Consider the following 11,420-nt stretch of genomic DNA (forward strand, 5'->3'; position numbering starts at 1 on the left):
GGTTTGAAGAGTTGAAAAGTAAACCAGGGTAATCATCTTGATTGTTGTGACGAGAATTGCAAGAGCAAGACTATGTAAAAAGAAATAAAAATAGACATTTAATGGAGAATTAAATTGTTTCCACAACTTGAATTGGATTTTGTGTTTAAATAACATGAATTATCCAAGCTTTTAACCCATTAATCTCCATAAATCAATGCAAATCTGTTACATACATTGAGAAAAGCTCCACCAATGTGGATGACAAATAGGAAAGAGCAAAAGTTTACTTTACAACTTGTTAGATCAATTTAATTTTTTTTTTATATCGTTTCAATTTAATTAAATTTTTTTTAAAATTTAATTTTTTATTCAAATTTTTAATTAGAAGAATTAAATTAATCAAATCTGTCAAACTTTAAAATAATATTATTTTAATATTTATAAAACGATATATTTTTTTAATTTTGTATGTTTTTTATTAATTTTTTTCAATTTTTTTAAAATTTAATTTATATAATTTAAATTATATTTTTTAATTATCCATTAATTTATTTTTTTAAATTAATCAATTAATTCGATTTAATTTTATTTCTCAATTCAATTTAATCCGTGCATAAATAATCACCCACTATTTACACACCCCTAATGACCAACATTACCCTTGTTACGATTACAAGATAATAACTTTACCATTACTACTAAAATTTGCCCCAATGGCAGATATGAACTCATAAAACTAAAGGGTTCTATAAAATATATTCAATAAACAGTCATTCATTCGTCAAGATTGAACCTAATTCACAGTTTTCCATCCAAATCCAAGATCTCCCAGAAATACAAATTCACAAGACTCAGAATATTGTTTCTGCAGCCAGCAGATTTATTTATGCATACATACTGCCCATATATATATATAATGTTAAGGTAATCAGCAGCCTCTTGGATTTTTACACCTTCCTACCAATAAGATCCATCACCACACGCTTGACGCTGCCATTGTTCTTCTCCAGCAGCCTCTTGTTGGTCTCTTCATCACAGAAGCCCTGCCATCCAGCCACATTCCATTCCACATTTTTAGCAAAGTTTCAGATTTGTTGAACCAAATGGGGAAGGAAAAACAGGGGTTACTAATACTACTAATAATGGGAAGAAGTTTATAACAGACGTCGAAATTATTGCGAAACGTTGCTTACCATCTCCTGCAGCTCCTCGAGGATGGCAGTCCACTCCGCAACACCACACAGATCATCAAGCGATTTCTCCAAGTCGTATTTGTTCATCCTCAAGATTTCTTTGTTCAGATCAACCTGCTTGAAACCCATCTCCGCCAGTTCCTTGAGTAGTCTCTGCTCAACCACATGGTTCTCGGTGGCGCCTTCAGGTGGAGCTGGTACACAGATGGTTGGGGGCGGTGGCATATGGGAATTCATGGCCAATGGTAAAGCCAGATCAACGAGGGGGAATGAAATCGCCACATCAGGCTTCGGAGGAGCAGGGTTTGAGACGCCACCAGCGCCTACAAAAGCATCACGGGGGAGATTCAGCTCCCGGTTCTTATCTGGGAATGCATCAGCCATAGGCTCCCCTAAATCAGTGGTCTTGCTAGAATTGTCGGGCTCAAAGAGACTACCCTCAGGCGACTTGGGTTGAACGTTCAAATTAACCATTTCAGATCCCGTCAGATCACAGCTTTCGGGAGGCAAATTCAAGTTCAGACCACGGAACATATCATTTAATGATGGCTTCAAAAAAGCCTCAACCTGCATATATAGAGAGAATAGGCAAATCAGAACAGGGATTCATAGCTGTTGAACTTGCATATTCTTGATTTCTACATCATCTGAATATAATCAAAAAGAAAATATAGATTACAAACTAAAAGAAAACGTAGAAATAATTTGACATCAAAATTCTTTTAAGAATCTGGAAAAAACATGGTTGGGTTACAAACCCATAAACCTTAATGGAAGCAAAATGTCATCAGGAAAAAGAAGAAACCTGGATCAGAACCCAGATGTGCCGCCCAAATTCTTGGCCAGACGGTGTGGCCATCCTCCAGTACGAGAGATACCGACCAGGAAGTTCAGGAGCAGTAAAGTCAACACCAATTTCAAGCTCATTGCCCACAGGTAAACCATCAAATGGTATCTGCATGTGTTAATAGCACAGACACACAATTTCTCAAGCACTGACCAATAGATTTGATGTGATCAACTGTTTTGTAAATGCATAAAAGCTGAACTATTTCCTTAATAAGCATGCATGAACTATCAATTTAATCCAAGGAAGCTGTAACTGCGAACAAGGCAGCTATAATTAAATGACTATTAACTAAGAACACACACACACACACAAAAGATACATGATCAGACTACTTATGATGCCTGCAAACAGACAAGTAGGGGAACAGCATACCCGCAGCTCAACAGAAAGTGTATCACTTAAGTTATGTCCTCCAACCCATACAAGCCGTGTCCCCCAGGGCCACGCCATGGAACCATTGTTCCGCATCCGCCAAATCTTAGTAAATGGAGTTGATGGAGCCATAATAGTACCATCCAGGACATTAACATCCGCAACGAAGTAACTATTCAGCTTTGGTTGACTTAGCTTCATTTCACCACCTCTCCTGACATGTGGAAGTTTTGGAGGATGCAACTGAGAATGCTGCATCTGGAAACAGAACCATGTGAACAAAACAAAAATATCAAAAGTTAAACTGGAACCCCAAAGAAACGAGAATCGCGTACATACCATAAAAGGAAATGGACGTTGCGGGGGAACTGGACGGTCCATTCTGATATAATCAGCCTCGCTGCCAATCTTAGAGAAACACATGCTGCACAAGTCATAATCTTCTTTCCTGCAGGGAAAACCAAGGTTTTTTAGTATTTATATATTTAACAGAAAAGCAACAGTTACTTCAAAAATTCTTACACTTTAGATTTAAACCGAGGTCCAGTTATTGGATGAGCTTCACACCCATCGCAAACAATACCCATATGGAATACACCGCTTGTGCCTTGACCGTGATTGTAGCTCCTTTTAGGGGAAGTTACATGAGAAGAATAAGATGTGAAAGGAGCAGCTGAACAATTTTCCTGAGGCATCAGAGTAGAAAAACCACATGCTATTTTGCTACCACTGTTAGTATTTTTGAAATCTGCAGTAGAATGTCCCATTGGATTGGCACCAGTTGCAGAAGCTCTAGTGCCAACTGATTTCCTAAGCTCATTTGATGGCATGGGCTCTTTACTATCAGTAGCATGAGAATCTGATAAAACTGACTTGATATTGACCCACCCAAAATCACCAGCCCCCACACTCAAATGGCATTCCTCTGCCTTCTTAACCTCTTTCTTGCTATCACAATCAGTAACACTGGATGCGATGGGAACAAGGTTTGCAGATACACATTCAGATTTTAAAGGATAGCCAAAAGAGCGAGTAAAAACATCCACAGAACTTGAGTCAGGGGTAACTGAGGCCTTCAATGCACTGGAGACTTTTCCTAAGTCCAGCTTCTGACTTGTTCCATAAGTAAGCTCTTCAAATTTAGCATTTGGAGTCACCTCCGATGGGACCTCATTATCCTTTGAAGCCTCTTGCTTCTTGGTCACTGAAGCAGTCACAGTGCTCCCAGGAGGTCCAGTCGATGTCCCACAATCTGTGGCAGCCTGGGAACCAGACAGCGGATTTATGTATGACTGCCCAATTTTTGAAACACAACCCAGAAGATCAGCAAGCTCTGGGGCAGAGGTTGCAGCTTTAGATGCCAAGTCATACAACAGCTTCAAGAGTGCTGCTTGCAAAGGCTCTGGTACAGATTTCAAGCTTTCAGAAAGACTGCTGCTTAAATTCAGAAAAGGATCCTGGACTCTAGGTGATTTCACTGTCAGTGGGGTACAACTTCCACTCAGTCTGGTGTGAGATATACCACCCTTTTCAGCATTCAATTTGACAGTAATCCTCAAGGGGTCCAGGGACTGCCTCATGGCATCATGCAGATCCTCCTCATCAATGAGTGTCACGTTGTCACCATCCTCATCGATATAAGTAAGTGTAATATCGGCATCAGGTGAAAATTTGAAGAGAAAAAGAACCTTCTCTCTCAATCCATTCATGTTAAAGTTCGGCTGCCCAGCTCCATTAACGGGTGCATTAAAGCGCCTAAGTGTTTCACCATATTTGACCTGAAGCCATGTGGACATAATGTGTAAGAGAAATAATGGTACATAAGGGACCCTATAGCGCAAGGGAAGTCATATGATTAAAGGGAATAAAAAGGTTTAATAAGAACAGTTAAAACATTGGTCAAACAGGCTTTTTCAAGATTAATTATAGTTTACCTACATAGAAAATATATGCAAAACTACCAAATATGTCAACAAAGATAAAGAGAACATAAGGAGAGCCAAAGTGCTAAATAGCTCTTAGCATTCGCTAACCCTAACAACAAGGTAGAAATAATTGAAAAGCTAAAAGTGATATAGCTGAATCCACCCAGTGGGGGGATGTTGTTGTGATCATTGTGGTTGTGGTTGGGGTTGTACTTCAAAAAACTATAGTGAAATAAAAAGAAAGGCAAAAGGTCTAGGATTGGATTTCACAATAAGTGTCATTAAGAAAAGAATGCACTTCAGCATAAAACTGTTACAAATTTTAAGTGCAAAAATACTGGTAGCTATTGGTATTTCACAAAAAGCTAGTAAAGAGATATTTAGAATTGCACAAAAAGAACTTTGATTATGTTCAAACATCATTCCATTATTACATTCAGCATCTTCTTGATCTTTGGCTTCACCTGATCGTCAATCAATTGCATAGGCTCAGATATAAAAAATATTTCATCGAGGATCTCATATCAGGAACTAGACAAGTAAACAGCCATTTTAAGGAAGTTGGTATGCCATAAATAAAAAACTAGTCCAGCTGGAAATGTCAAATTTTCACTTTCCAAATCCAGATATCTAAAGACTCTAAACTAAATTTTTCCCCTATCAGCACAGTACAACCATGCATAAATAAAACTTGTCATGACAATCCAGGAGCAGTGCACCTCCTCAGTAAGAATTGTACAAGCCCCCAAAATATATGAAAAATTAACCCTTCACATCAAGAAATTTATAAAACATTAACATAAAAAATTCACGCAGAGCAAAAGTTAACATTATCAATTTCTCATGAAAATCCTAGAATGAGTACATACAAACATTATAGGCTTAATCATGGAATGACTACATTCTAACAACACAAGCTTTTATTTTAAAAGTACCACCATTTGACAACTAAAGCTAAGAATAAATTCATAAACATGCCATCATCATTATCAATTGCACATTATCCTAACCAAGTTAGGATTGGTGGCGCAGTATTCACAGTCAATTGACTTCTAAAAATCACATTGACAATACAAATTCGTGCAAAAGAATAATGCAGAAAAATTTACACAGAATGCCCTTCTTGATGCAACTCCCTAGCAAGAGAATGATGAGGTAAAGTTTTAACAGCATCTTTATATAGAAAAGTTTCGTGATAAATGAAGAAAATTGATATGATTGCGTTCCATTACATAATTAATATTGTGAAACCAATCCGTACAACATGGGAAACCCAAGAAAACTTCGGAAACAGGCCAAAGAAGGAAATATCAACTTATCCACAGGCCCCTAAGGCGTTTTTTTGCCAATATTTTATCATTTCCAAAAAATAAAAAGAAGATTTCCACAAGGGAGCCCCAAAATTCTGATCGCGCATACCATCTAAAATCAGAAAGTTCACTAACGCACATACATACCCAATCAGAAAGTTCACTCATGCTTATGCAATTTCAAACAGTTAAATAAGAAAAGCTCATAATCGTAATTAAGCCTATTATACAATTTTCTCGGCAATTAAAGCGAGAATAAGGCAAGCTGTACCTGATCGCAAATAAATCCGCGGGGAAAAGTAAGCAAAAACCCAGGTTTAAATTTTTACATTGCGGATACCAAATAACACAAAACCCAGTAAATATGTGTCAATTTTCTCTGCAACCAAACGGCTATGCGAAAAAGGAAATCCAAACCCACAAAGACAAAGCGATCATAAACTTAACACAAGTAGATCATTCAAGGAAAGTATAGAGTGGGTCAAAGTTGTGAAGAAATTAGCACGGTGAGGAATCGGACCTTGATCACTATTTCAGACTCCATAGCCGGCAAAAACCCTTCAGAAAGTTCACTGTTCGAATTCTGAACTGAACGATTAATCAAACCCTAACGCCGATCGAGGAGAGTGATCCTCAGATATGAAACCGATGACTCTCTCTCTCTCTCTCTCTCTCTCTCTCTCTGCTCATTGAAGTACACTTGGAGGCATGGTAATATAGCACCTCATATCATGGACTGTTTGGATATAGGTTTTCTTCGTCAAGAAGAAAACCACTTGTCCATGACGAGGGATATGATAAACCAACAAAGGATATCCAATCAGGGATATCATTTCCCCGATTTGGTTATTGACCAATAGTAAGTACCCTAAAAGTCTCTCCTTAGTGTAAGTATTGGTTTAAGTTGCAAATTTAAGTTGGTGTTGACAAAGTTTCTCTTCTCCAAATGGGTGTAATGTCCTACGAACAGTAATTTAAGATTTGTCTAAAAACAAATTTCCCGATATTTAAGTTAATTAAAAATAAAAAGATATTATACAACTCGTGAAATAGTACAAAAATAAAAAAAAAAAACTTATCTTTATCTCTTTTTACGAATACTTATATTCATCTTACTTTCTCCAGTATTGAAGCAACTGAGTACCAATAATCATCGACATCAATTATGTTATAACATATTGAAGAGGATGGATAAATATAACTATGGTCTTAAAAAGTGTTAAAAATGTAAGATATGAAAAATATTTTTAATTTTTATTATTTTTAATGTGTTTATTAAACTTATTAGAAGTCACGTGATTTCTTATCTAATATTTTTTGAATATGTTTATCTCTCATTATTTCTAGATAAATATATCTTGGATCTTATAAATAAAATAAAAAAACGACACATATGTCTTCTAGTGCATTCCAATAAATTTAACAAGCAGGTTGATAAAAATTTTAGAATACTTCTCAACTTTATCTTGATTATTCCATATCTTGATTCATAAAGTATTCAAATCTTATCTTGATACAATCTTATCTTACTCATTTTAACAAAAACAATACTATTTATCTAGACTGAAGATGAATCTATAGTCTAATTGGTATTTTTTTCACTAAAAAATAAAAAAAAGTATAGATGTCTATGTTTACATTGTACCTTTTTGTTTTTCAATAAAAAAATATTAACTAAGTTGATCTCTCAAAGTAATGGTGCGACATCATGTCTTAGAAATAAAGGTGTGTTTAATTGTATTATTTAGAATTTAATTCTAAATAATGATTGTCTAGAAAACAAAAATCATCCCATCCTATTAAAAAATGAATTCCATGAAAAGAAACTTTAAATACTTATACCATATATAACTTTTTTATAGAAAAGTTAAGAATACTTGATTGTTTCCATATAAAATATGTGTAATAATTGCACATGATTTGATATTTTCCATAAAAAAATGTGTGCTATCAAACAAGTAGACTAATATGTTATTGACATTTGAAAATAGTTTTAAAACTCAAAAAATTTGGAAATATTCATCATTAATAATTATTTTGTTGTAATATTTCCTCTTTTTCATGCCCTTTGAGACACATAATAAGAAAACCCAATTAATAAATACACAAATAATGTTTGCATATTTACCCCTCAGCTACAAACTCACCAACATAATTTTTTTATTGCACTCTATATTTTTCCTTTACTTTTATTGAAGGACATAATCTCCTTTGATTATTAGTCACGTGTCATAATTGTAACTATCAACCATGTTGTGTTAGATTTAATTTATAAAATATTATAAGTATTTGATAGTAATATTTTATTTTATCTTAGTCTAAAAAACAATAGAAATATCATAATATAGTTAATTGATGATAGATTTTTTTTATTGGTAATTGGTAATAAATATTTGATTTACTCAAGACAAAGACCTTAGAAGCACATAATACGATAATATACCTCAATCACTTCTTATAGGGAAGTTCAAAGAATTGAGGTCCTACCGATTCTCAAAAGTTTTTCTAAATTAAAAGAGTTCGATAAGAACAATATCAAAAAAAAAGAATCAACCATTAATACCCATTATTTTTTCATTAAAGCGAACAACTAATGGACTTAAAGTCATTGTAAATGACTCATTCAAAGATAGGGGCGTCAAGACAATAATTATTATGTAAAAAAAAAGAAAGTAACTACCAACTCCAATGGTATTAGACCCCTCATTAATGTGAGAAGAAATGCAAGCAAAGCTGGCAAAGTCCGAAAAAACCCCTCATGACGAGGGATTGAAATAATCGTCCACTAAATATGAAAAATCTCAAGAGCACCATAAAAAAGAAAGCACAATCAAAGAGGGAAGCTTTCTCTTTTCCTAGATCTAATCTTTGAACTTCAACTTTCTCCTTAAGATTTTTCCATTAAAAAAAAGTTTAATCATGTATTCATCTCTAGTTTGATTGTCAAAAGGGCTTTCTTAGATTGTTCTATGACAATCTAACTGATGTTCTTTCCTGTAAATCTTTTACTAGAATGCACTTTAATAATTTTTTTTTTTTGGTTGTGCCCTTTGTATCTTTTAAAAATTGAATTTTGGTCAAAAACTCAAAAAAAAAAAAAAAAGGGAGGGGGGGGGGGGGAATAGCCAAATAAATTACTCCAGTTCCAAATTTATTCTCTATTGCTCAAAACAGAAAAAAACAAATCATATTTATTAGGACTTTTTGATGACAAAATCTTAAACGAAACACTTTACTTTTGAAATTGTGGCCTAAGTCCAATGACTTTGCAAGTAAATATATATATAAGGTTATTTATAATAACAAAATATTTTTAAAATCTTTAGACATGCTCTTTCCAATTCTAAATTTAGCTCTATGATATCTATTTGTTGTGTTCAAGAAAATAAGTCTATCCCTAAAAATAGGCCCAACCCCAAACAAAGAGGGCCAAAAATTTATTAGAAAAAGAAATTCATAAAAACAAACCACAGGTACATGAAGTCATTAAATGACCAAGATCTAGAAACACTAGTCCAAGCAACCGAGACTAAGGTTGATAGATCCCAACCCAAATGACTAAGACCAAGATTGAGTGACGTCACTCAAGAGCCTCTCTTGATGCCTTTGAAATACCTTATAGGGAATTTATGAGTCACTTGACAACTACTATTCAGAAGACTCTCATAGGCTATCTAGACCTAGAATCACCTTTCTCAATCACCTGAGAGGCCTTTTCCAGATATTACCAACCCCAAGAGACTCAACATCCAAATATTATTCATGCAAGACCATGAAGAACAGAATCAATTCTACTTCTGATATCCTTTTCTACAAATCAAAAAAAGAGCCTGAAATGCTCGTTGAAAATTGTGGCTCTCCCTCCATCTATCAGACTCCTCCCACTATAAATAAAAAACTCTTCATCTAACAAAAGTACACTCACAACTTTATAGAAACTACAATTCTTTTGGTTTCCTATTTTTTACATTTCATCAGAGAGATTGAGTTAAGAAATAGAGGGTTTGTGTAGGAGATTGACCTGCACCCCTAACTAGTTTCTTTCTCTACAGGTTTCTCGAAAAGTACACCTAAGACACTCTCCCTTTATAAATAAATTTATTATTGAATTTAAGCAACAACACTATTATATGATGAGAATGGAGAATTAAATATATTATTTAATTGAAGCAAATTTAATCATTTACTCGTACAAATTTGAATTCTTATTTTTATTTTATTATTTAAATAATTTTTTTTTTGTTATTTTATGCCTTAAGGGCATGAATAAAGAATATAAATATAAGTTATTTTCGTTATATCATGTTTTTAGATCTAAAATACTCATATTGATCGATGACATAAATTCGAATAAGTTATATTTATCATTAACCAAAAAAAAGAGATTTGAGCATTGTTATAAGATATAAGGAATATATTTTGTATAAAAATAAGTGGTATAAGACAGAAAAACTATTTAAGCAAATAGCTAATTTGGTATAGGAAGCATCAAATGAGTTAAACTTAAAAATTTTAGGTCATAATAAAGCAATAGCAACTTTATCATGGCATCAAGATTCATCATTAATTAATATTCTTTTATTGAACCATTAGGGTGGGGGAGGAAAATTAAGTTGGACTAACAAAAAATAATAGTATACCATTATAGAGGTAGTTCAAGTAATAAAAAATTTTGATGGGTTCGAAAAAAGTCTTGAATTTTTTTTTTGAGTAATTTCACTCTTTTTAATTCTTTAAACTATATAAATTATGAGTTAAAAAAAAATGAACCTATAATGTTATTAAAATAATTTTTAATAAGAGTATTTTTAAGGTGTAAATGAACATCTTAACGTGTCATCTATAAGAGAGATCTATGGTTATGGGTATAGATGTAATAAGTGAATCTAATTAGGCAACTAAGCGTCTCACGTTTTAAGACAGTCATTGGTGTTTCCCGTGTAATAGGAGTTTTTTCTTTTATTGAAGATTTTTTTTTTTGAAAATAATCATAATAAAGGAAGGAGAAAAACTGTAGAAAAGCCAAGTATATCAACCAGTATCATTGACATAGGAGGCACCATCTAAGCATTTGTGAAGCAGATCATGGCCATCAAGCTCAGAACTGCAGCACAAGCAACAGCCAATACACCTCTCTCTTTGACCACAACCCGGCCCAAGTGCACTGCAACGTCAGCGGTGATCTTTCTTCCCTGAGCAACCAGCACCCGGCGGCGGTTCCGGCGAAGGCCAGCAGCACCAGCACCGTGATCCATGCCTCCACGGTGGCCCTGGGAGCTATAACTATGGCCAATACAGCCAAGAGGAAAGCTCCGGCAAGCACCAGGATGGACTTGTCAATGGCTAGCCAGCCAGTGGTCTGGTCGGTGAATGGCAAGAGGATGCAGAAGGAAAGGAAGAGGGAGAAGATGAAGGTTGGGGTCATATGTATCAGATCTGGGGGGGTGGATGTGGCTTTGTGGGTTGTGGGGATTTGGCTGTAGGCTGTTTTATTGTTGCTGAATGATTGGGTTGTGGGGATTTCGCATGGCAGTGGAAAGGAATTGGAAGCCATGTGCTGCACATGGGGCTGTTGAGACATTTAGGGTTACCAACCAACCTTATGATTCTGTGGCTCTTTGATTGGATCTGCCAGCCTTCCAAGTACTTGCCATATGTCAAATGAAAGATCTTTGCCACATGCATTGTGACTAAAAGATGATCAAAAGAGTACCGGTCCTAAAAAAAGCATCTAAGAGAAAGCAACAAGAAGGGTACCTACAAGTACAATTCATCTCTCACCTTGCAA

General features: G+C 34.7%; 2 protein-coding genes across 2 annotated transcripts; both read right to left on the reverse strand.

Annotated features, from left to right (window-relative positions):
- Positions 1-705: 705 nt before the first annotated feature.
- On the reverse strand, positions 706-6,320 carry LOC127790329 (protein JOKA2-like). The gene is made up of 7 exons (XM_052319780.1): positions 6,153-6,320; positions 2,920-4,175; positions 2,737-2,845; positions 2,398-2,655; positions 1,981-2,130; positions 1,176-1,742; positions 706-1,025 (listed from the first exon to the last, which is right to left on the reverse strand). The coding sequence occupies exons 1-7, from the start codon at positions 6,174-6,176 to the stop codon at positions 930-932; spliced, it is 2,460 nt and encodes an 819-aa protein (XP_052175740.1). The 5' UTR covers positions 6,177-6,320; the 3' UTR covers positions 706-929.
- A 4,255-nt stretch (positions 6,321-10,575) lies between these two features.
- On the reverse strand, positions 10,576-11,304 carry LOC127789929 (uncharacterized). The gene has a single exon (XM_052319031.1). It carries the CDS (start codon positions 11,211-11,213, stop codon positions 10,731-10,733), a length of 483 nt encoding a protein of 160 aa, XP_052174991.1. The 5' UTR covers positions 11,214-11,304; the 3' UTR covers positions 10,576-10,730.
- Between the last annotated feature and the right edge of the window lie 116 nt (positions 11,305-11,420).

The sequence above is a fragment of the Diospyros lotus genome, chromosome 14 (genome assembly GCF_014633365.1).
Source record: "Diospyros lotus cultivar Yz01 chromosome 14, ASM1463336v1, whole genome shotgun sequence".
NCBI classification, from domain to species: domain Eukaryota; kingdom Viridiplantae; phylum Streptophyta; class Magnoliopsida; order Ericales; family Ebenaceae; genus Diospyros; species Diospyros lotus.

Excerpts from the sequence above, each read along its gene's own strand:
- LOC127790329 (XM_052319780.1), bottom strand. The coding sequence starts at position 6,176 with ATGGAGTCTGAAATAGTGATCAAG. Across the intron at positions 2,846-2,919 it reads CCTCGGTTTAAATCTAAAGT|GAAAGAAGATTATGACTTGT; the intron begins GTAAGAATTTTT and ends TTTTCCCTGCAG. Across the intron at positions 2,131-2,397 it reads CACTTTCTGTTGAGCTGCGG|ATACCATTTGATGGTTTACC; the intron begins GTATGCTGTTCC and ends TAACACATGCAG.
- LOC127789929 (XM_052319031.1), bottom strand. The coding sequence starts at position 11,213 with ATGTCTCAACAGCCCCATGTGCAGCACATGGCTTCCAATTCCTTTCCA.